Below are 25,810 nucleotides of genomic sequence, written 5' to 3' on the forward strand. Positions count from 1 at the left end.
ACGTTAAATCCGAGTGGTTAAAAGGACCACCCACGTAAGTTCCTAAAACTTCATAATTACTACACACATATTCAGTCTAAGAGTACCTTGTTTCTTGATATAAATATAGTATTAGCTATAGGTAATTTGGATATGTAAATTTATAGGTCTGTATAATACGGCTTATATACTTTAGGCTCTACCCAAGTATCATGGTTATGACATTAAATTCATTTGCGTATTTGGGAAATTGTCATTTTTTGGACATTGTGAGATAAATAATAAAACAGGTATTAATTTGTGTAAGTTTTGTTATTTTTCTAATTGGTACTTCGATAATTTTGCATAAAGACGTAACAAATGAGATCGATCTTACGTTCTTACGTAATTAGGAATAATAATATGTTTTTGAAATCCACCGAAAATACTCTCTTGACCATCAAAAAGAACAATGTTTCAAATTTTACCAACATGAAGAACTTTTAATACAATATTATAATTATAAAGTAACTATAATTAAGAGCATTCTTATAAATCGACTAGTTTAGTAACAAAAAAATATTTTTTTATATAAAGAAGAGCTTTTATTTTGAGAACCCCCAAAAAAATATTTTCGGTGGTCATTTTCCTAACTAAAAGATTTTCAAATCATCGTCAGAACCATTAACTTGAGCTAATGTTAACCAAGGGAATATTGTCCTCAGAAGAATCAGAGAAAGAGTTTTATCTTCGTATCTCCAGATTTCTTTATGTTTTCCTGGAGATGGCTGATCAAAAACTTCTTCAACATCCGATTCATAGTGTGCATATTTCATAAGAATTTCTATAAATCCTGTGTCATAATGAGGGCACACAATGCTTGCTGGACAAGCCACACAACTCTATCTTCTGGCGTGTAGGACTCGAGGTTCACTTCTATGCCATACAATTAGATGGATTCGGAATGTGTCTTAGAATGGTTGACTTCAGCATGTTTTGTCCTATTTTCTATTTCCGGTTAATAAGTATCATCTATTTTTGTTCTGCTGAGAGCTATTAACTTTTTTTCTGGGCTGCTTTGTTTGCTCCGTAGTCTTTCATTCGGTATTTCTTCTTTTGGTAAATCTTTGCCTTAATAAAAATGGAAGTAAATTTATTTGCTACTCCGCGAAGCCAGGGAAGGTTACATCGTGCAAAATAGCTGCGCTTGTGTTGAATATTTTTCCATGTAGTTAATTTTTCCACTCTCCCTCTGCATAAAATTAATAAAATAAATAACACAAGCGCAACTACAGTCACAATGACCACCACCAAAAATATACCTATATTTTTGGTTGTGATGTGTGACAAACATCGTCGTGAAGCATCGTGACCTTGAGACATAAGTTGACAAGTCCCATGAGCCTGTAATTTCACCAGCACCCTTACCTTTGCCAACCGGTACGTAGTAATGTTCACATTACTGTTTGGTGGCAGAAATAGGTAAGTTGGCAGTACCTCACTGGACGAACTCTTTCACAAGGAGCTCCACTGCTACTAAAAAAATTCGTCTATTCCTTGCTGCACCATTTTTGCCAGAAGTCACTTATGACGAGGATGGTGGAAGATGCAGCGAAGCTGTTGGCACAGGGCTGCCGTTAGGTATGCGAGAGGATGGTGGTGTTCCTTCTCGAACATTTTTTTCAGTACGGCGTTGTATTTGCTTTAACTCTCAACGTTTTCTTGCATTTTCCATCCAATTCTTTCTAAGATTTCGTGGATCTTTGGCATTTGTCTTTTATTGTATTTATCAACCTTTGATCTTTTCTCTTATAATATACATATAATATTCTCTGTCCTACCGGATTTTTTTTTCAGTTTCTCTCTTAGCTTTCGCATAGTTATCTTTTTCTGTTCGCGTCTTCGACATTTATTTTTTTTGTCGGGAACTTTGCTTCGAGTTTTCGCCATCTTTGGTTAATCTGAAAAAGCAATAAAGCGCTAAGTGAACGAAAATTAATGCTTCACGTGCTTAGCGCATGTGTAATAAAACTCAAGTAACGTAGTCTTTTCGGTGTTCAATCGTGCATTTCCTCGGACATTTGCTTACTAAACCAGGGTACAACGAAATATTTTGAGGTTCGAAACAAAATTGCATGCTATTAGCAATAGGACCCTTACTGCCTGATGCTATAACTGATTGTTTATATAAATTAATCAGTTGTTACTTACCAATTTGACTGCGTAACCGAAAAGGTTTGACGAGGTTTGACCAAAACACACTTGTGGTAAACAATACACTGCCTTGGCTTTGAATTCAACTACAGGGTAAAAATGACCGATAGGGTGCGTGCAAAACCCAATTATGCAGTTTGATGATTTGGCTGTGTTCTAAATCCGAAATTATTCCTTGTTAGTCAGACCACCGAGAAGACTCCGTGACTATGTAGCATGTGACAACGATTAATATTTTTCCCAGATTGTTATTGTCGTTCAAACCATGTTTAAAATACAGCCTTAAGGACGTGTGGAGGGATTTCAACTACACGTTAATGAATTAAGGCAGTATTTTATTTATTTTGCAAGCATCAATTCGCCTAGATCGATTCTGAACAGACCACCGAAACGAATTTTAGTGTCTAAAAAATTGTGTAATTATTGAAAAACTAAATATTTTTTTACAAAATATCTTTTAATCTTTTGATACTTAACTTTATTGTTCATGACTCTTGATTCTAAAATTTAATAATCATTGTTTTAAGTTTATTATTCACTGAACGGATTCTGTAAGCTTTTTGACAATCACCCATTTAAATTATAGAAATGATTCAGCATATTAGTGCGTAAACATCGTGTCAATCGGCGACAAGGTCTCCAATTGAAACAATTGATAGTGCGGCAGTTGCGAAGAAATCAGCTGTCTCCGTACCGTGTCGCTAATCAATAACATAAATTGGTAATATTGACCTAAAAGACAGTGCATTGTATGGTCATAAAATATAAATTAGTACACTATGTTATTTAGGAGTTATTTTAAAATGTATCAGTGGAAAATAATAATAACAGCCAAAAAGTTTATGCGTGTCCTTGTTTTTGTTTTCGGAAATATTTAATAGTTTTATTGACCGAAAATCAAGTACAGTGTCTTAGTTATTTACTTTTGCTCGAATTAGTACAATATTATTTACATCGCTGACTGTCCTTGGATCCAGTTTCTATACTCCTTGCCACCGCCACTTACCTCTTGTCGTAGTAGGCCTTTAAATTGCAGCTTATACTAGTTCAAACATATATTATGAAAACATTCAAACTAATTCAAAGAAGGTCGCCGTTATATCAAACAATAATTAGATAATCTACTAACTCTACGTCTTTTGATATTTGCTTTTACGCGGAAATGTTTCATTTCAATGTTTCATTGTGACATTTCACATCTTCTACCCAGAAAAATAATTATATCGTACGTAAATGTTTGTACATCCTAATCTTCCCTTGAAGATTACGACGTATAAAAGCCGTTACAATGTTTACGTAGCAGTATTTACAATGGCATTCATTTAACGTACATACATACCTGTCTAAGTGCGCTCCAGCTGACGAGGGCAACGGAAGCGACACACATCAACAAGGAAATGATGATGCTCACAACCATGCCAATAGCCATCGCTTTACCGTCGTTTACCAGTGCTTGCATGTTTTCCTCGTGACTCCTGTCCTTACTGTTCACAGAGTTGATTAATTAAGCTTTATGAATTAAAGGGTGGATTTTACTTTAAAGTTCTTAGGTTTTCGCGATTGTTACGTATAGGAAATGAAATACGTTGGTTTTGTTTGAAAAAACAAATATACGCGATTTAAATCCGGAAAAATAGTTTCATTTCCTATTTTACTTTAAACTTCGATCCGGTAGATCTGGAAATCTAATTATAAATCTCAACAGATAAGAAGCAGATCAAGGTCTACTTTACATTTTTGAAGTTTTAAAGTTTTGACTTTTTACTCCAATGAATTGTAGTAATTTTTGTGAAGAATATACTTACGTTATTACGTATATACGTTGGTTCATCCTTCGTATCCCATCTCGGCAATGTAGGAAAGCTCGTCCATATTATTTGATATTTAGCGTAAATCATACATTACATATTCGTTCTATAATGGTCATATTTGATAAATTTGACAAATTTGACTGCAACATATTTTTATGAGTTTACACAGAGACTCGCGTTTATGATGAGCATATGACATTGTAATCGATCATCAAAGGAACCAATTATATAGAGGTCACATCACAAGGAGGAGAAAGATGAAGCAACGAGATTTCTAATCAGTCCTGTAACTTACAGCAATTCACCTCCTCCGAAAAGTCTCGTTAGTGGCATGTAGCTGGAGTATTGGCCGGGAGTAGGATTGGTGCGCTCTACAAAGGCCGTACTGAGCTCACCGAATTGCACCAGGTTGTAACAGACGCCACCGCCGCTGAGTAGGCCCAGCACCACGCCCAAGATCGTCGCTGAGAGTTCCAGACATGTACCGTAACGGAACTACGGGATTTTAAAGATTGTAATGTTACAAATATATCAGACAGAGCGGCACAAATTGAAAATGAAACAAATTGAAAGGTGTCTTACAACTATTCATTCAACGCTAAAAGTTGTGTAAATTGTAGTGGAGCATAATAATAATAATATCTGTTTATTGTTCTGATTAGAGTTCTACAGACTTGGGTAAGAGCAACGCATAACGTCACAAAAGTATAAAAACAAGCGAAGTAATCCATTTTTTGTTTTAAATCCTTCATAGCAGGTATCGAATTTGAACTGACATTGAATATAAAAACGTTCTGGCGTTACACTAAAACTAAACGTGTGACGAACAATACGCCTACTCGGTTGTTTCTCAATGACCGTGTTGCTACTACTGGTCATGAGATTGTTGAACTTTTCGCTGAGTATTTCTCTTCCGTGTATGACAAAAATACATCAGCTATGTATACAGTGGATTTTCCCTCCTCGAGTTACTGTATTATCACCATTAAAATTACAGAGGAGGACGTACTAAAAAAAATAAAGAATATAGACTTGTCGAAAGGCGCGGGCCCCGACGGTATTCCCCCAGTTTTTATCCGTCTTTGTGCTTCTGTATTAGTTAATCCATTAACTAAAATTTATAACAAATCTTTAGAGTGTGGTGTTTTACCTTATTTATGGAAGGTAGCCAAAATAACTCCTATTCATAAGTCTGGCAATAAAAATGACATTACTAACTATCGTCCTATCTGTATATTGAACTGTTTTGCAAAAATATTTGAGGGTATTGATTATGAACAAATATACAACCATATAAATCCTTTACTTAACCAAGGTCAGCATGGTTTTATATCAGGGAAATCTACACAGACAAATTTACTAGTATACACTTCATACATATGTGATTCATTTGGACGCGGTAATCAAGTAGACGCAATTTATACAGATTTTGCCAAGGCACACAAAAGCACATCAGCTAGGCATTCATGGCAATCTTTTACGTTGGGTGGCTTCCTACCTTCTCAACCGTTCACAACTTGTGGCTTTAAATGGCTATGATTCTGACCCCTTCATCCCAATATCAGGTGTGCATCAGGGTTCTAATCTTGGTCCGCTTTTATTCCTAATTTTTATCAACGATCTGTTGGAAAAAATCGATAGTCCCTGTCTTGCTTACGCGGACGACATTAAGATCTTTAGAGACGTTGTGACCATTCACGACTGTATTGCGTTACAAAATGATATCGACATCATAAGTGAGTGGTGCAAGCTGAATCGAATGTCTTTAAATTATAATAAGTGTAACACAATTACTTTTACTAATAAAAGATACCCAGTTGTATATACTTATGGAATTGGTGGATCGTCATTAACGCGAGTTTTTAATGTAAAAGATTTGGGCGTAATCTTTGATTCAGCCCTTTCATTCAGATCCCACTATGACTACATAGCTAGCAGAGCGAATAAAATGCTCTCGTTGGTCCTTCGTGTTGGTAAACCCTTCCAAAACATGACATCATGGTTTATATTATACAACTCTTTGGTAAGAAGTATTTTAGAGTACTGTTCATCTGTGTGGTCTCCGATTTACCAGAAACACAAAGATAGAATAGAATCAGTGCAGCGAAGATTCCTGAGAGCAATGTGCTATAAATACGGCTTGAGGAAGAAAATACCAACCTACAGCGATCGTCTGACTAAATTTGTTATGATTAGTCTTGAAAAAAGACGACTAATATCTGATTTATGCATGTTTCACAAGATTCCTAACGGTTGTGCAGATGCTACCTTACTCCAGATGATATATATGAAGGTGCCAACTCGTTCTGTGCGTATACCCCAATTATTCCGTATTCCACACTCTGCTAATAATGTCTCGAGTAATAATTCGATATACAGAATGTGTAGATATTATAATGACATCTGTGCTAATAATGATCTTTATAGTAGTAGTTGCATAGTTTTTAGAAAGTCTCTATATTCCAATCTACCACCTTAATTTTGTTACGTAACTTTTTCATTCTTTTTTGTAATATCTCTTAATGGTGGCTGTTTATTTGTTATATATATATATATGTATATATATATATATATATATATATGTATATATATATATGTATATATATATATATAGTTAATTCCTAGGTGCTACTGTTAATTATATATACTAAAGTGTTGTGTATAGCTATAATTGGGTTGCAGGTTTATAACCATTCACGTAGAATAGTTTTTGTCTGTTGTAAATTATGATCTGTAATCTGTTGCTGTACCTTATCCAATAAAAATAAAAATAAAATAAAATTTCTAGGTATTTACAATTTAGGCATTTTTTGTATATAAAATATGTAAGTGCACATTTGACCTCAATCTCAACTGGTGGAAAGTGACCATGAGGTCAACGATGGAGCATGCATACCTAAAGAATGCCTTTCCACTCTCACCTTGAAAAGGCCCAAGTTGCAACGGTCAGAGAATAAGTCTACTGGCAGGGAATTCTACCCCATAGGGATACACTTTTCACCAGACGTTAGTCGGAAGTACCCAGTGGGGTATCCACAACCACAGAGTATCGGTCTAGATCAACTGTTATCAGAAGCAATTAGCTGTATGAGATTGAACTTCTGGGATCCAGGTGGCGCCACTGATAAACTGAGAAAAGCTTAGCAATCACGTACGATTACGTGATATAAAAATGGGCCATTACTTCAGATGAATGCAAAAAAATTAATAACGTCCCTAAGAAGAATCAATGCTGTTATAAAACCGAAAGGCTTTAAGACCAAATATTAATGTTGTTTTATCAATAAACGTCTTCTAAGTAATTTTTTTATTCAGTCGAAATCTTATGAAAGTCATGCACGATTATATTATTATGTGGCAAATAAATAAGTACTATTTACCACAAGCGGTATGTAGCTTAAAACGTTTTGTACATGTAAATTTAAAAATGAGCTTTGTATCAATAATGTATACAAATCACTTAATACGTAACTTTTTTGCCATCATGTTACGAAACCATCAAAGTTATTAAAGTATTCTGTCCACATACAATCAAATGAATCACTTTAAATACTTACGATTTGAAAATAAGACACTGGAGTATCCTCGTTCTCTTCTTCTTCCTTTTCTCTGTATAAGAGACAAAAATGTGAACTTCATATTACAAAATAATTAAACATGTAATGTCAACTGCAACATGAAGCCATGCATTTTTGTTCGAATATCGCTTCCAGAGCCACGGAACAAGAATCGTTAATATTTGGTTTTAATTCTCCTAACAAGCAGCGGGACGTATAAATGGATTGATATTGAGGAAAGGGAATGTATCGCATGTATATATATACATATATGCATATATATATATATATATATACATACATACATGCGATAAGACGACGTTATATTACGCTGAAAAAAAGCTCGTATAATTCGTAGTAATGTAGTGTGTGCACACACACTTTTTGCGCACTCCAATTGTGCACTCCACATTGTATGTGTACATATTCTGTGCACACACTACATTACTATGAATTATACGAGCTTTTTTTCAGCGTAATATAACGTCGTCTTACTTTCTCAAACTCTTAAAACTTATCTTAAAGCACAAAGTAAATGAAATGCAAAAAATGCATTGTAAATTTGTAAATATACATTTTGCAGGTTCATTTCACATCACATCACATTTCCTTCATATACAAACACTGGCTTTACATATTCTTAAAGCAAATGCATTCAAATAACACGCTTGATAAGAAATTTAAAATAAATATAAGTTATGCCATCTCCTGAATAATCACTATTTATAAGATACGTGTTTGAGAAAGTAAGACATAAGTTAGAAAGTTTTTCAGTGTATGTTAAAAGTAATTCATCGTTGTGCAAAATTTCTGAAAATAAAAACAAGACTTTCTGGTCGATTCAACCTGTATATATATATATATATATATATTGTATCATTGGTATAATAAAGCCACATGTGACCATACGTTAAAAGTGCTTTTCTCACATGAAAATCATTAAAATAAATCGAACTACTCGAAACAAATTATGTAAGTATACATATTATGAAATTTTATAACGCTTCTATTTAAACGCAAACAATTGTCCACTAATTTCGTTCGTGAAATTTAAGTTCTCTTCTGAAAAATTTACAAATGGGGCCTTATTACATTAAGTGTATGATATAATAGATCGTTTTAACACGTATATGAAAATAATGGTCTCTTCAGTTACTTACAAGAATATGAAAAATATATAGGAAAGTAATACATAATTTGCGCTCAAGCTATTCGCTACGCTATTACAATTATTACTAAAACCTTAAATGCAGTAAATGTTAACATCAAATTGGGCATTTATAATTGCTTCTTCAAAATCCACTATAATATGACCAAATTTTGGATGACACTACATAGGAATACAGAAATCTTCCAAATCTAATATAGATCGTCTAATATAACCGACTTTCGGTTAACAATACAAAATAATATTCACTTACTTTTGTTTTTTCTTTAGTCCCATAGTTTGTCTATTAGGATTAGTTTTGTAGAGTCAGTGATGTGCCAGAACACGTCTGTAATTACAGCTGGTGCCCGGCGAATTGCCTCACGTATATGTTTTACAACTACAAAGTAATATCATCATCATATATTTATATTAAGTTCAATTAGTACAGTCAAGGACAACGCTGAAAGCAATTTTAGAAATTATTTTTTATTATTTCTTGGTTACAATAGTACGATCGATAATAATACGACGACTGACGATTGATGTACACATTTCTCAAGTAGATATATTTTTGTAACAATTATTGCAGTCTCATATGTCACTGTTAACGGTAATATTGCGATTAACTTTTAACCTATTTCATAATATTTACTCGATACTACTTAACTTCAAGGTTGTATTTTAGATAACAAAACAAAACAGTATTGTAACTGATTTGATCATTAAATTATTTTTATAAATTTTTTGCGGGTTTGAAAAAGCGCATTAACGCTAACGGAGAATATTTTGAGAAACAATAAATTCATTTCTGACTATTTATAGTATTTTTTTCTTATTCATTCCTGAAAATTATAGTGTGCCCCACGTATAAGACAATAATACATGGTATATTAATTCTTGTTGACTATATGATACTGCATAGATATAAAGCTTAATGCGTAATTGTCGTTGGATTAACATTATGTTCAAACTGTTTTGCGTGTAGTTTACTTATTTGTAGATCACAACTTAACACTAATAAAATATGTTCGAACTTGGATTCAGTGGCCCCCTGATCTGATCGTCATGGCGTCGTTCTGAAACCAGGAATTAGTGTTTTTGTCGTTTTTGGTACGTGTAAACAAATCAAGTTAATTATGGATGTGGATTCTATGACAACTATTAAGGGGACTTTAATTCCAAGGCAATATCGGTCTTCTCTTGAATGAAGCGAACTACAATTTCTCCAGAAAATAGGTCGTTGCTTTGGCGCTCTTAGGTCCTTATATAATTTGGGAAGTTGTTGTAATGCATTGGTGTTCCCTTATTTGCAGTACTGTGACGTTGTTTTTGGCCCTCGTCAGTACATTAAGGGTCGTATTCCAGAACTGTACTCAACGCTCAAGTCAGGATTTGAGCAGACTTGAGTATGATTTCTAGTGCTTTGAATCATACTCAAGTCCCGACTTGAGTATTGAGTAGAGTTCTAGCCTAAGACTAGTAAGACAAACAGTGCAAAATTCTTGTCTGCGTTACTGTTTTAGAATACATAAAAGAGATCGTATTCCACCGTATCTTGTCGATTACAAACAGCTTAATATGGCCGATTGTACAATCTTTACATAAGTTTAAGGTTCCGATTTACCTCGTTGAAAAACTAGTAGGTACCGAAAAGCATTATTTCTTTTTTGCGAGTACGGACTCATATTTATAAACTACCTGTGTATATTTTGGTACACTTCGGGTTGTTTAAAACACGCCACTTGCAAGGTGTGGAATAATCTTTCCCCGCCTGTACGAGACTGTCATATTTTGTCATCACGTACTTTCTGTAAGGAATGTTTTAATTGGTTATTGTCTAGGCAAATCTTGGAGATAGGCATTGTAGTTGTGTGTGGATAGTGCTCTGTGTGTAATAGTAACGAAAAATCTATATAACGATTCATGAGTGTGGTAAATATTTAATAATGGACCTGAAATCTTAGAACTAGAATGATAATGTGTGTTAGTTCTACTTTTTATGAACACGGAAGGTTGTAGCAGAATATCAGTGGCGTAGTTAAACACTCCGGCATTGTGCTGAGCTACAAACATTTTTATCTCAAACCACTATTGTTGTTACTAAACACCGTGTAGAGCTTATATTTATTTTTACTTGTTAATGTGTAGAGATAAATAGCCGATTTTATTATTATTCTATCTATTTTAGAGTCTCGCCTCTGCCAAGGCCCAAAGACAAATTTTGAATTTTTAAATGGGAGAGGCGGTATTTCTCGGCAATGGCACAGTCGGCCGGGGTCAGGGACTCGGGTTCTAGAACCGGCGAACAATATTATATTATTATTATTTTTATTGTTATTATTTTCTTTATTTTTCTCTGCTTGTTAGTTGTCCCTATCTACTGACCCGTGGTATAGGGGTTTCCGGAGAGACTACGGGCTCGAAGGCAAGACCAGGGTACTGCGGGCTTCCGGGCCAAGCCTTCCGCTAGTTATACGACTTCATGGGCGTCCCTGGCGGACCCAGATTGGGTTTGGACTCGCCGGGGTTTGTGGTTAGCTGCAGGACGAACACATTCGTCTGCCCCGGTTGCATGTGACCGGGGCGTTCGTCCCGCGCGCAGCTAGCGTGTCTTAGGGTCGTATTCTAGAACACTACTCGATGTTCAAGTCAGGATTTGAGTATGGTATAAAGCACTCGAAATCATACTCAAGTCCCTGCCATTAGGGTCGTAATCCCAGTGCTTGTGTTTCCAGTGCAATCCTGACTTGAGCATTGAGTAGAGTTCTAGAATACGACCCTCAGTAGCGGTCTAGTTGAGGGCCTGAGGCGAGGAGACGCGCGGGGCACGTGAGTTGGCCTTTAAGATGGTGGCTATCAAGACCATTGACCATTTTAAATTACATTTCAGATGACAGCAAAAACATAGCACAATGGTATGACGAAAATTACATAAGTGGACTTGCTGTGCACCAGCAAAGTTCAGTCCAAAATTTTGGAGCTGTACGGTAAAATTGTATGGCGGTAAAATTTTATCTTGTATGGCGGTACAATTTTATCTAAGAATAATAATTTTGTCGAAACGAATTTTCAGCAATCTAAATTATATGGGAAACAGACAGTATAACAAACATGTTTAAACCATACAAAACTTCTGCCCAAAGAATACACATGTGTAATAATTATTGTAATAATAGGTTTTCGGACAAACAATACTTCGGCTGGAAGACATTTCTGTGTTGCAAATTTGTACCAAAACTACCATCGCACTAATGTAAAAAAGTCGAACCGTTTTCGGAGTAATGAAATTCGGAAAGAAGAAATTCGGGTTTGTGATAGGTTACCATGGAAGAGAGTGTTAAAGAGAAAAGAGGGCGGATTTTAGTTATATTATTTATTTAAGATAAGTGACGATAAGTTTTGTTTTAATTTAGTTTTAGTTGACTTTGTTTTTTTTTTGTTGTTTCTAAATTACTGTAATACCGTGGTATCGTTATGTTACACAATGTTGTTATTGAATAAATAAATAAATAATAATAAACTCCAATGATCTTAGATTACTCCCTTGTATCACTCCTGATCTTGTGTAATAAGAGACTGATTTATATCCCGCATAATCAACAAACTGCTGCAAAAACGTGTAGCGTTTGCGGGGTGCAGCAAACTGCCGCCAACTTCAGCAGCTTCTTCTTCTTCTTCAGCATATCATTAATTAATATTTGAAAACATTGTGTGTATGGAGACCAGCTCTTCACAACACTATTCACACTGGTTTTTTAGATTTTCGAAGAGCTTAGTCAACAGTCTCTGTACGGTCTACGACCGACAATGCGCTCCATCAGCACTTTACGCCATATTGTAATTTAAATCAGTTCACAATCAGCCATCGCGCAGTGCACTCATTTCACACCTATCAAATGTATCATCTTTAGTAGTAAATCAATACTAATAAACACACTAAACAGTTATCATACTATCATTTATAAGAGTACGGATACTCCGTACATCTTTTTGGTCCTTCGAGCGACCTTTGGACCGTTTTTGGTTCATTCGAAGTCGTGTTGTCAAGTTCAAGTGTCGCGTGTTTTAGTGTACAGTGCGATCGGTCTGTCCGGCCTCCCACAAGGTGAGACCCGCTTGCAAGCGGGTCTCACCGGGCAGATTGAGACGGCGCAATAGCTGTACACTGGCCACGTGGCGCTAAGCAGAGAGGAAACCAGCATACTTATCATCGTTATTATCATATATCAACTAGCAAATCAATTATCATTCTTCGGCAAGCATATCATCAAGCAGACATCAATATCAATCAATTTATCAATATCAAATAAGCGAATAATCAAAAAACCCTTATCATGGAGTCTCTCATCAACAGACAAAAGGAAATTTATACGCAAATCAAGAAAATCAACATCAATTTCAGCAAGGACGGCGCTGAAAGGAAAAGCAAGCCGAAGTACATTCCAAAGCGCTTGAAGTCACTTTGTGCCCTTTGGGATGAATTTGAACAAAATCATATCAAGTTACAAGCAAGTGAAACAAAAACCGATCCGTGTTGTAGCACCGAATTTTATGCAAGTGTACATCAATATTTTTTATCGACGAAGTTGTTGATCAGTAGCTACGAAGTGGAGAAAAAACAGAAAGAGATAGAAGATTCAAGCAGTCACTCGTCGGATGAATACGAAGAAGATGGTGAAGAGGGGGCCGGTAGCAGCGGGTTTCGTACTCCTAATTTGAACCGCAACAATCAAGATCACGGTACTAACAGTAAAACCGACGACCTCTTCAGGAAGCAAGCAAGTAATTTTCGTGCTTTTACCAGGACAGTGTCTAGCATTGACCTAAACTCCATCAACAGTAAGTGGGAACTTGAAGATGCACTGCGTAATTTAGAGTCACACTGGAAAACAGTCGATCAAGCTCACTGGGAACTGGACATAGAGTTGGAAGGTGGTATAAACACTATTTATGAAAAAGCATTTAATACTAACGAGCGCACTTATAATCAAGTTAAAAAGGCCATAAACAGCAAGATGTGGTCTATCTCGCACCGTGAAAAGTTTACCCCAAAGATAGACGTCCCAGTGTTTAATGGAAGTTATCAAGCATGGGTGTCATTCAAAGACCTATTTTGCGAAGCAATCCACAACAACCCTTCTATGTCAGATGCTCAGAAGATGCAGTTTCTCAAGAGCAAAGTGAGAGGCGAGTCCGAGCGTCTAATTCAGCATCTATCGATCAGTACAGAAAACTATATCACTTGCTGGGAGATCCTGAATAATCGGTATAATAACAAGAAACTGATATTCAACTCTCATATTAATACAATTTTGGATCTACCGAATTCCAAGCAACAATCAGTGACTCATATCAAGAAGATTCACGACACAGCCAATGAGTGCCTGAACGCTGTTAAAAATCTAGGCGTCGATATCCACACATGGGACCCACTCATTGTGCACCTTTTATCATTGAAATTAGACACTCAGACATATAACGACTATATGGATTCAGTGAAAAACAAAAGAGAATTACCCGAGTTGAAGGATTTTTTTGAATTCTTAGAGAGCAAATTCACAACAATGGAGACTGCGCGCCGAAAGCAAGATGGCCCACAGTCTCAATCATCATTTTATCAAAACAACAGACCATCAACATCGGGATATCAGCATCAAAAATCAAACTACAATTTTAAGCGTCCATTTCTGAGTAATCAAGTAGTTACGAAGCAGTCACTTGCTAAGAAATTTAATCGAAAATGCCCAGTGTGTGGCGAAGAGCATGGAATATACCATTGCAATCAATTTTTAAATATGACCCCGATAATGAAGCAATCAACTATCAAAAAATTTAATTTCTGCGAAAACTGCCTTTTCGCTCACAATGGGAAGGCATGTATTTCCAGTAAAAAATGTCGTGAGTGCAACGGAAGCCACAATACAATTTTACACGAGGCATATCAAAAGTCAAGCAATTCGACACCCAGTAGCGGTACGACGCAACAAAAGGCATCAAATTCCGAGCAGCCACGATGCCTTAGCAACAATTCGCACGTTACACGAACATGTGACGTGCCTGAAATTTTCAACGGCGGCAATTCTTTCAACGCAACAGCAGAAGATCAACAACTCGGGGGGACCGGAGTGAGTCTATAGAGATGACAACTGTATCAAAGAAGGCGAAGACGACACAACAAAACAAATCGACGTCGCCTATTTTTCGCGAACCAATGTTCTGTGACAATATAAATAAGCATTGAATGTTGTGAAATTTATAAGTTTAACATATAGTTCTGTATCATTAGCATAATTCATTATCAGTTTCATCTCATTCACTCTCTTTGCTTCTCGCGGTGGGCAAGATGTACGGTCTACGACCGACAATGCGCTCCATCAGCACTTTACGCCATATTGTAATTTAAATCAGTTCACAATCAGCCATCGCGCAGTGCACTCATTTCACACCTATCAAATGTATCATCTTTAGTAGTAAATCAATATATCAAATAAACACACTAAACAGTTATCATACTATCATTTATAAGAGTACGGATACTCCGTACAGTCTCTAAAACACCAGCATAGTCTGTAAACCCGCATCGGGGCTCAAGTGGACATGCATATAGGGTATTATTTATACTTGTGTTAAGCAGTAGGACCTGTAAGGGTTGATAGAGTACACAACCATTACCGGTGTGGTACAATGTCTGCACACCTTTTCATGGAATCATCCACCACCTTGGTTATCGGGGCCAAATTAATTTATTCTTGAGGTGCATCACCACTTTTCATTGGAGACACAATCATTACATATTTAATTGTGTCTACTGTTTGTTGACCCAAGTAAATACCTAAATAAAAAGATTTATGCTACTTTTTCATTTTTCTGGTCAGCATCTCCTAAAGGTCACGTCTCTGCCTTTAATATCACCAGTGAAATCGTAGTTTGATCTCTCGAATGACAAAGTCATGACTAGTCTAAGCTGATATGCCTATACAGTTTTTGCTTTTTTTTCATTTTGTACAAGAAACTTTTTTAGACACCCAACCTACCCAAGGGAGTCATCGTAAACACAAGGAGTTTCGGGAGTCTCTTAGCGATTGTTGCGTTCTTTTATCTCCCTGAAAAGGGATTATGTAGAATCATATTTTTGTGAATTACCTCTTATTTTGTCCAACTTGGTTAGGTTCGGCAAAAAAATACTAAGTTTTTTATTGTATCGTATAAAACAAATAAAATTAACAAAGTATATCCTACAGATGTATACAATTTAATTTATGGTTTTTATACATGTCTTAGTGTGGATGTGAATAACAAGTGCAGAATTTTTCAAGAGAAGTGACCCACTGCTGATCACGCCATATGTTGCCCCTTGCACATTCGCCAATATATGCCTCTTTGCTGAATCAACTCCGAGTGCGTACCACGCTCCACGATTCGTCCTGCAAATATTTAGATAAAAATCACAAACAGTAAACTTTAAGCCGTTTACCAAACTGACAACACCCAATGTATGGAGAGTGCAATGTATTGTACCTTTGTCTACAACACAAATGAGATCAGCATCCTTTATAGTAGACAGCCGATGAGCGATGGAGATGCACGTCCGTCCTTTGACAGCCTTTTCCAGGGCCTCGGATACGGTCTGCAAACACATGCGTAGTAAACTGAGTGCACCACAATGAAGGTGGCTCAATATAGCGGTGCGGCTGTACTGACCCGCTCGCTGTTGGCATCGAGTGCGGAGGTGGCTTCGTCCAGCAGCAATAATCTAGGCGCACGGATAAGCGCACGGGCGATGCACACGCGCTGTTTCTGTCCGCCCGACAGTTGCGCTCCGTTTGCGCCCAGATTGGTGTCATATCCCTGCAATAACAGGAGATTTACTACTTCTCTACTGCATCATGCAACGGCTGCATAAGCTCGTCGGTTCACCTTAGGCAGAGAAACAATGAAGTTGTGAATGTTTGCGGCTTTGGCGGAAGCCACGATCTCGTGCATTGTCACTTTGCGGTTGTTGTCGCCGTACGCGATGTTCTCGGCTAACGTGCGGTCAAACAGCACAGGCTCCTGCTGCACCACACCGAGTTGCCGCCGCAGACGCGGTAGAGTCAAGTTATTCTTAATATGAACTCCATCTAACTCCTATGCAGATACAAGTTTACTGACATTAACAAGTGCTACGTATAAACAAGTACTTATATCTACCATAAGTGAGTGGGTAACATCGAGTATATAACCAGAAGTAGAGACGAAATGTCATTTAATTTGTTTGAAAACTTTTCTGCCAAATCGATTGGCCAGTCGGAATTCGAAACAATTGACGGGTGTTGTCAAATGTTTCACTTCAAAAGACCAGTTTAACTTGAGTTTTGCTATAATGGACGATAATTGCAAAATTACGTATTTTAATATTTAATTACCGATGAAATGTGATTCCGTTTGTTTTGTAATTAAATGTTTTGCTGTTTTTCCCACACCTCCGAAAAGGACAGCCCATATAGTTAGAGATAATACCTTTATTATAATAAATAAAGAATATTTTTGGAATATACGGAGACATACACACAGGTCAGTCGTTGGCGCTGTACTATTTCAGTTTTCTAATTTGTGATTACAGCGCAAACGAGAGTTGATATTTAAAAGAGTTATATAAGGCCCATTTGCCTGATAAGTTGCCAGGGATGGATGGCCCTTATTTTGTCTCTGTGGTTATATACTCGATGGTGAGTAAGTACCCACTCATTACAATATTACACTTACAATATTACCAGAAATCGGATCATAGAACCTTTGCATCAGCTGAAGAATAGTTGATTTACCGCAACCAGATGAGCCTACAAGAGCCACAGTTTTACCAGCTTCCACTTTCAGATTCAGGCTTCTAAGAACTTTTTGGTTCGGGCGAGTCGGATAACTAAACTCGACATCCATCACGCTGAAGTTTCCAGTGGCGGCCTGAGTTCGAAATAACGTTTAAACTTATTTCAAGATATATTTAAGCAATGAACTTACAGCAAAACTAGGATATTCACTTGAGTGGTGTTAGCCGCCCTTACCCAATCTTTTTTATCCGTCACGCCGGGTTCAGTCTTTATTTTAGGTTCTCTATGTATAAGAGAAAGGATTCTGGCCCCACAGTCTAAAGCTGACTTGAAGTTCGGTGCATAAACAAGCGATTGCCCCAGCATATAAGCACCGTACATGATGGATTGAGTTACTCTGAAAACATCAAACCGTGATATTTATAAAAAACTTAAAAACAGATACGATATAAAAATAACACATACTCAAATCCAGTAGACATTTATACTATATTTAATCATAATATTTTAGATTTGACAAATCAAGATAGTTTGATCCATAGACGCATGACCACATCTAATGAATGAAAAAATATTAGTAAATAATAAATTCCATACAATATTTTTAAAAAGTATCTTACTCCTTAAAAACTTAGTATTTAAAAACAATAAATCCAATGCTTACGACAGTATAACTACTAAAATACTTAAAGTATGTGCTCCATAGACCGGTTATCCACTTATAGTCTTTTTCCAGAACAACTAAAAATGTGTTTTGTCAAACCCCATTTTAAGAAAGACGATAAGAAAAGTTCAAATAATTATAGGTCCATAACTTTAATATCAATTCTGTCCAAAATATTTGAAAGAGCTTCATTTTTAGGTAAATATACCACTAAAAATTTGAATTCCTAAAGGCTTTCAATTTTGTTAACCATTTAAAATTCACGTACAAGAGTACACAGGCTGAAATGTATGGTATTAGGGGAACAACCATGATTGGTTCGAAAACTACTTAAAAAGCGAACACAATATATAGAAATAAGTGCAATTATTACAAAATAAAAACAATTGTAACAATATATTTGAAAAACAAAATTTCAGATCACAAACTACTAGCGACTAATGCTATAATTCCCCAAACTAGAGTACTAAGCCCGTTTCCTTGTTTCTTTATATTAAAGCATAAAGATGATGTTATAATTTGGATAGACTTCAATGACTTGAGTATTACTACAAGTAAAACTGAAATTTAAATAGTACATACAACTCACATCCTATATTTATTAAGATTCAATATAATGCTGATACAGTACACGAAGTTAACACATTTTTTTTTTTGTTTTAAATCCATAACATAAGATTATGTGAGATTAAATAGATTTGTTTGTACATTGCAAAGACTAAGGCAAACTGTCTCTCAAAACGCTGCGTTGAAAACCTACACGGTTACGTTTTCCATGCTCAGTTACGGTCTTGTATTATGGAGCAATTTCGTAGCTTTGGAAGTAGCGTTCAAAGTGAAAATAACTGTTCCACATGACAGTAACAGTAATATTTGAACAGGTGTGCGAGTCGAATACAATGTTACTTATACTTAATTTTACTGGAGATCTCTACAATTACTGTACGCTGGCAAATAAATGGATTCTATTGTAAACTATATCAACGATATTTTAACTTCCCCCAATTAATTACATTGTAGTCACTTGCACTGTACTTACAGCCATACAGTACTGAATGGGACACCTTCGTAGGCGATGAGGGTGACGCCATAGACGATTGCGACGCTGAAGCACAGGAATGGAACATACACCCCCGCCCCCATCACCAGCCCGCGCCATCGCGTCTTTTGTGCCACGGCAGCAGTAGATTCTGCCAGGTTCTCTTGGAATTTTCTAAGAAAAATTTTTTCAACCCCTACAAACATACATATATGACAGTGCAATAACAAAAATTTTCCGCACGTTGCATACACATACAATGAACATTTTGCAAATAATGAACTGGAATACCTAAACTTTGTACGGTTCTGATGGCAATTACCGCTTCAGTGGCAATTGCGGTTGCAGATTCCATTGCAGCGCGTTCATTGGCCTGGGACTGTTGTGATATTATACCCTCTAACCATATACTTCCAACCATCTACGAGGATAAAAAATGTGATCAACATTTTGTCAAAAAAAGTAAAAATATTCAGTAAGTTAAAAATTAACCAAACATGATACTAACAACAGGTAAAAGAGCCGTCCCAACTAGGGTGAGTTTCCAATTGTAGCATATGGCTATGATGAAGCCTACGAATACGGAACTAAAGCCTTGTAGGATGAGCCCGATGCGCAGTCCCGTAGCGCCCTGTACTTCAGCAGCATCGCCGCTTAATCTCGCGCACATTGCACCTACAGTATTTGACTCTTTGTCGAAGTAACCTATTTCCTGTAAATGAATAGGTACGTATTAGTGAGTCATGACATAAGCTTATTTTCCTGCAGTCATATGTGTCAAAGCCAAATAATCTTTATTTCATATGTAAGCAAATTACGTCGTACTGATTACGGACTGCTTAAACCCAACTGCTCATTCGCAAAACAGATTCCTCTGAGAAAAATGAGCAAGAAACTCTAGGAGTGTGGTAATAGATAGTAGAGACCTGTCTCAGTAAACCGGAGAAATATTGCTCCCGCAATCTATTTGTCATCATGAGGCCGGCGCTGGTAAAGGTGGCACTCTGCAAGCACATGGTTACTCCTGCCGTTGCTGCCACTAATATGAACAATCCGGCGAATAAATCACATTTAGCTATTATGAATGCGCCATCTGGATATGCAAATACCTGAAAATGTCAATAAATAAACCATAAAGCCTCAAAAGGCGGAGAAGTCAACATGCAGAATATTTAGTGGCGGCCAGAAACTAAATATTAAGTATTGCAATAAGTATTATTCCTCACCGCAGTAGTATATCCCAAGAGAATAGCAAAGACTGGAAAGCAGGCTCCTTGAATGAAAGCAGCAATGGAACCTGTCACCAAGTAAGGCCATTCAGGCGCGTTGAGTTTCATAAGCTGCCAGCTGCTGACCGGTTTAATCTCCTGAAAGATGTCAGATTTTTAAGATTTTAAAGTAATTCATAGTAAAACTAATAGATAGACAAAATTAAAATATTACTTCATCTTCCTCGGTGGCATCGTCATCAGACTCATTGTAGCCGAAACTGTGGCCACTAGTTGACATCATCGAACAAATGGATCCTCGGGCTGCTATCCACTCGACAGAACCTGTGGAGATACGAATAAAAATAGTCCTTTAATGAATATTAGTAAGAATATTGCTTTTGACCAGCCCCAACAAGCACAAAATTGGTACAGATATGTATAGTTGACTTGATTCGAAAATTAACAAATACTTTCTCATTTCTTCAACTGCGTTTTTTGGAGTCTGCAAATAACGCAGCTCCTCAATTACTTACAGTAGAATTATCGTATTTGGGATCATTAAATTGATGTCCACGAGTGGTTAGCTAACAGATGGTGATTTTATTGCCTTTTTGGAGTACGCTATTTTGTATCGTGGTTTCTAAGTATTTGCGTATTTGTAGTTCAGAAAATGTCGGTTAAGTGTCAAAGCCCTTACTTTTTCTCGAAGAGAGTGTTCTGCGTGTTCTTCTACTGGATTTCCGCTTAATATCTAATCTCGGGCTGAGTGTTTCTTCTTCTTCTACCTCCTCTGGAACTGGCATAATTTCATCAGGCTCTAGGACTTCATCGCCTCTTGTTACTAACTTGTGATAGAATCCTGTAACGTTTAATATACGATATTATTTGAATTTTTCGTATTCGTTCCTGTAAATTGTGTTACATTATCGGTATTTTTTACCTTTAGCTTCCATAAGTTCGTCATGAGTGCCTTGTTCTACTATTGATCCCTGGTCCATACAAATGATTCTATCAGCATTTACAATGGTAGACAATCTGCAAACAAAGTATCAGTTAAAGACGGTAAAAGTTTTCGTTTTCTACATTTATTATAAATTCACGTTTATATTCTTATTGTTTAGCAGTGCTAGTAAGTAGGTATACCTGTGCGACACTGTCAAAGTAGTTCTTCCCTTGCTGGCTCTGTCAAGTGCGGCTTGCACCTGTCGTTCAGAATGAGGATCGAGAGCAGATGTAGCTTCATCCAATAATAGCACCGCAGGCTCTCGTAGCAACGATCTAGCTATCGCAATTCTTTGCTTTTGGCCACCGGATAGTGACGCCCCTCTTTCACCAATCATAGTATCATAACCCTGCATGAATGTGGCTTGGGTAAAAAAATAAGTATTTTATAAAAAATAAAGAGTAGGTATCCTCGTTATATCACTTACATTGGGCAAACGTGTGATGAAATCGTGAGCGTAAGCCATAATTGCTACTCTCTGTACTTCTTCCATGGTCGCCTCTAGGCAGCCTATGCTAATATTTTCTCGAATCGTGCCTCGGAAGAGAATTGGTTCTTGGCCTACTACACCTAATAAAACCAATTCACAGCATATTAATTATATGTAGGCACCGAATTATCTGTTTATTATCAGAGCACAACTAGGTAAGAACCTAATGTTGTGCACATAATTACCTAAAGAAGATCTCAGCCATCCCAAATTTAAATTTCTTAAGTCTTTTCCGTCGAGTTGTACGGATCCAGTATTTGGGTCATACAATCTTTGCAACAATTGCAATACAGTTGATTTACCACAGCCGGAAGAGCCGACCAAGGCCACGTTTTCGCCGGCTGTTACTTTTAGCGTAAATCCATGCAAAACCTGTATTAAACACAACAGTTTGTGAGACGCTTTTATAAATAACATTAAATTTATAAAGCTTCCAATACGATTCCCACCTTTACGCTGGGTCTTGAGGGATAGCTGAAATGAACATTTTCTAATGCTATATCTCCTATAACTCGTCTAGGAGTTGATCCTCCTTCCTGGAGGCTATCGATGCCCGGCTCACGTTCTATCAAATTAAAGACGCTGGTGGCGGCTCCTCGAGCCGCTGCAAAACCTTCCATGTGTGGCACACAAAACGTTATGGACTGCGTTGCCATGTACATACTGAACATTACCTGTAAAGTTAGGACCGTATTAAAATGTTTTTTCGATGTTAGGTACTATAGAAAAAAATGCAGGGTTCATATGAATTAGAAAAGTCTCTTACAGCAAAAACATCACCGACGACATAAATCTTGAGATCGGCAGGCTTGTACATGTTTTCTACGACGAGTCGTGAGCCGTACATTAATCCGATGGTGTTAAGGGTGTAAGTGAGCACCCAGTTGAACCCATTGCCGAGGCCCGTGTAAAGTCCCCGTTTGCGACCGAATTGTTCCGCAGGCTGTAGTAGCCGCCTATACCTGTTTTATTGCAATTTAATTTATTTTCCTACTGACAACACCTACAAATAGACAAAAAAGATATTTGCTACTACGCTCGACAAATTGTGAATTAGTTATTATCACTGATGAACCAGGAGGTCAGTGGTCTTCGTTTAATATGGAAAAAACAAGCAACAAAACTGTACTGTTACGAGTACGGTATCTTAATATTACAGTATCTCAAGTACTCTCTGAAATTTAATTCATCTTAATAAATGAATGAAAGCAAATACGATAATAAACTCATTGTACGCCACTCATGAAATGATAAATGATAATTATTCTATTTGAAAAGCCGCTCACATGGGCAAACATATTCAACCTTTTAACTGCGCGCTGTAAAGATAAGACTATAAAGTAATCCAAACAAATGCACTAGCCACAATCCGCGTTGTGTACGTAATTGACTTATATTATATACGAGCCCTATACCCCACCGTAGGTGGGGTAGGGCTCGGCCTGCGGAGCGTGGTCGCTTTCAGATTATGGGGTGTACTAATGCTCGGTGGCACAGCGATTAGTACTATGGGCGCTTGATGAGGAGGTTCCAGATTCGATCCCTTATTTTTTATTATGTTCCCTTGTTTTTTTCATAAATTGGCTCACCAATTTATGAAAAAAATATTTTTAAAGTTGGTCCTGGTCAGGGTATTCTGGGTAGCCTTCAGAATTATCGCTACTCTGCTACTCATAGTACAGGAAATTCCCTAGTTTGAGACCAGAAGTTTGAAGTGATTGTCTGGCATTCTTTCCCTAAATACTTCTCATACTTCTTTTTGGCATAGCTTTCAATAAAAAAGAATCTAACAGAGAGACGGTCGAGATGCAACAACGCTATAAGTTGTTTAAGTAAATAAGATATTATTTTCACTACATCGTGCGGACGCTTCAAATTATTATCAAGCTCTCCTAGAGACTCCCACATGACCATTTTGGAAGGGATCAGAACAATTTTTTTTCTACTGCCAACAAACGCTTGTATGGCGGCCATATTTGAAAATGGCGAAAAACCAATTTTGAGTACAAATTATTATTTGGCACTTCTAAAGGCCTCCACATGCCAATTTCCAGCTGAAACAGAGCGAGTCTCTTTCGGCAGCTATTTTAACGAAAAAAACACTTATATGGCAGCCACATTAAAAAATGGCGAAAAAAAATTTTGACCCCAAATTATGATTAAACACTCCTAAAGACCCCCGCATGCCAATTTTCAGCCGCATCGAAGAAAGTTTTTTCTTCGGCCGCCATTTTGGATTCGCCATCTTGAATTTTTTTTTACACAGGCGGTTGACCACAATTAGTAGCTATAATTACGTGCGATAGTAGAAATGGAAGTAGATATCTAAGTTAACTTGAAATTATTTGCTTCACGTATCGAGGGGGTTGGCAACAGAACAGGTAAAAGTACATTTCCCAAATTGATTCTGTTACTACTGCTTAGAGGTCGAATAGTCAATGTCCTTCGCGACTGTTCAAACCTTAAAACAGTCATCTGCCGCTGGCCCGTCAACCCGTGACCATAGAGCGTGTAACCAACAATATCGGTAAAAATAAAACCTACCGTGGAAAAGAAACTTGTAAATCAGTGATAATTATTGACAATGGAAATATAACGCAGCTTCATATTTCCATAGGTTCTACATAGGGCGCACTATAAGTTTCCGGAACTGGCCACTTACATAAACAATATTTAAGAAGTAATTACAACATTTGAAAATGGAACTCTTTGGCTGTAGAATACAGTTTGTTTCATCTGACTGTCACTTGTTTTTACATTGTAGCGTCATTTTAGAAATTAGTTGTCTACATCACCACGGATTTAACTCGTAAAAATTTTCGTAGTATGATTTTCTACGATTTGAAGTGTAATTTAACAGCTCAGTGGAGCTTCCCTCGGCATCAAACGGTTTTTGGCAATGAAGCACCATACAAGATGACTATTTGTAGCTGGTTGTCAGAATTCAGACGCGGTCGTGTGAATATCAGTGACGAATTTCGTGATGGTCGCCCGTCCACTGCTGTGAACAACAAAAACATCGATGTTGTGCGCCGTATGATCAAAACAGACAGGCGTATGACATACCATGAGGGTCGGGCATCTTTAAGCATAGGCATGAGTTAAATACAATCGATACTACACAAACATTTGGATGTGAAAAAGCTGTGCTCTCGGTGGATCCCACACTATTTGACTGAGGCTCCAAAAACAGATCGCGTCACTTGGTGCAATGTCATGCTTTCCAGATTCAACGAAGGGGCGTCAAATTTGGTGTGGGACATAGTAACAGGTGACGAAACATGGATTTGTAGTTGCGATCCCAAAACAAAGCAGCAATCGAGCATATGGGTCTTTCTAGATGAGCCGAAAGCAACCAAAGCGCGTGTAAAGTGCCTCTAAACGGATGATTGCTGCTTTTTTTAATAAAACTGGACACGTGGCTGCTGTTGCTTTGGAGAATCGTTGTACCGTGAATAGTGTTTGGTACACGACCATTTATTTGCGGGAAGTTATTGACAACTCCGTCAAATTAACCGTAAACGCCGTATCATCTTGCACCACGAAAATGCCAGTTCTCACACGGCCAGACAGACAAATGAATTTTTTAAGGTGAATAACGTTGACCTTATGAGCCATCACGCGTACAGTTCCGACCGGGCACTTTGTGACTTTTATTTATTTTCAAAAATTAAGAGCCAGTTACGCGGTTCAACGATTTTCATCACCTGAAGAGGCTGTCGAAGAGTATGAAAAATATGTTTCAGAGATTGTCACGGAGAAGTTGCATATGTTTTCAAAATTGGTTAACTCGTATGAAAAAGTACATTAACGCTAACGGAGAATATTTTGAGAAACAATAAATTCATTTCTTTCTTTCATTCCGTTTTTTTCTTTCATTTCAATTCTTTCATTCCGGAAACTTAT

At 37.0% G+C, this 25,810-nt stretch overlaps 2 protein-coding genes across 4 annotated transcripts in view; both read right to left on the reverse strand.

The window, feature by feature from the left end:
• LOC113237608 (multidrug resistance protein homolog 49-like) overlaps window positions 1-9,060 on the reverse strand; it is a 33,097-nt gene extending 24,037 nt beyond the window's left edge. The window contains exons 1-4 of the mRNA XM_026474559.1: window positions 8,962-9,060; window positions 7,541-7,592; window positions 4,279-4,478; window positions 3,512-3,656 (exon numbers count right to left, since the gene is read on the reverse strand). Coding sequence (XP_026330344.1) covers window positions 3,512-3,656; window positions 4,279-4,478; window positions 7,541-7,592; window positions 8,962-8,984 — 420 coding nt within the window. The 5' untranslated portion in view covers window positions 8,985-9,060. The remainder of the gene's footprint in view (window positions 1-3,511; window positions 3,657-4,278; window positions 4,479-7,540; window positions 7,593-8,961) is intronic.
• A 6,873-nt stretch (window positions 9,061-15,933) lies between these two features.
• Window positions 15,934-25,810, reverse strand: part of LOC113226594 (multidrug resistance protein homolog 49-like) — a 17,153-nt gene continuing 7,276 nt past the window's right edge. For all 3 annotated transcript variants that reach the window (XM_026459398.1, XM_026459326.1, XM_026459462.1), the window contains 19 exons: window positions 22,671-22,866; window positions 22,354-22,578; window positions 22,090-22,276; window positions 21,842-21,984; window positions 21,555-21,763; window positions 21,352-21,446; window positions 21,109-21,270; window positions 20,644-20,753; window positions 20,427-20,567; window positions 20,127-20,309; window positions 19,709-19,912; window positions 19,492-19,621; window positions 19,201-19,396; window positions 17,732-17,894; window positions 17,436-17,630; window positions 16,608-16,817; window positions 16,392-16,538; window positions 16,209-16,317; window positions 15,934-16,114 (listed from right to left, as the gene is read on the reverse strand). In XM_026459398.1, the coding sequence (XP_026315183.1) occupies window positions 16,026-16,114; window positions 16,209-16,317; window positions 16,392-16,538; window positions 16,608-16,817; window positions 17,436-17,630; window positions 17,732-17,894; window positions 19,201-19,396; window positions 19,492-19,621; window positions 19,709-19,912; window positions 20,127-20,309; window positions 20,427-20,567; window positions 20,644-20,753; window positions 21,109-21,270; window positions 21,352-21,446; window positions 21,555-21,763; window positions 21,842-21,984; window positions 22,090-22,276; window positions 22,354-22,578; window positions 22,671-22,866 (3,094 nt within the window). In that variant the 3' untranslated portion in view covers window positions 15,934-16,025. The remainder of the gene's footprint in view (window positions 16,115-16,208; window positions 16,318-16,391; window positions 16,539-16,607; window positions 16,818-17,435; window positions 17,631-17,731; window positions 17,895-19,200; window positions 19,397-19,491; window positions 19,622-19,708; window positions 19,913-20,126; window positions 20,310-20,426; window positions 20,568-20,643; window positions 20,754-21,108; window positions 21,271-21,351; window positions 21,447-21,554; window positions 21,764-21,841; window positions 21,985-22,089; window positions 22,277-22,353; window positions 22,579-22,670; window positions 22,867-25,810) is intronic.

The sequence above is a fragment of the Hyposmocoma kahamanoa genome, unplaced genomic scaffold, assembly GCF_003589595.1.
Source record: "Hyposmocoma kahamanoa isolate Upper Pololo Valley unplaced genomic scaffold, ASM358959v1 100021, whole genome shotgun sequence".
Classification (NCBI taxonomy): Eukaryota; Metazoa; Arthropoda; class Insecta; order Lepidoptera; family Cosmopterigidae; genus Hyposmocoma; species Hyposmocoma kahamanoa.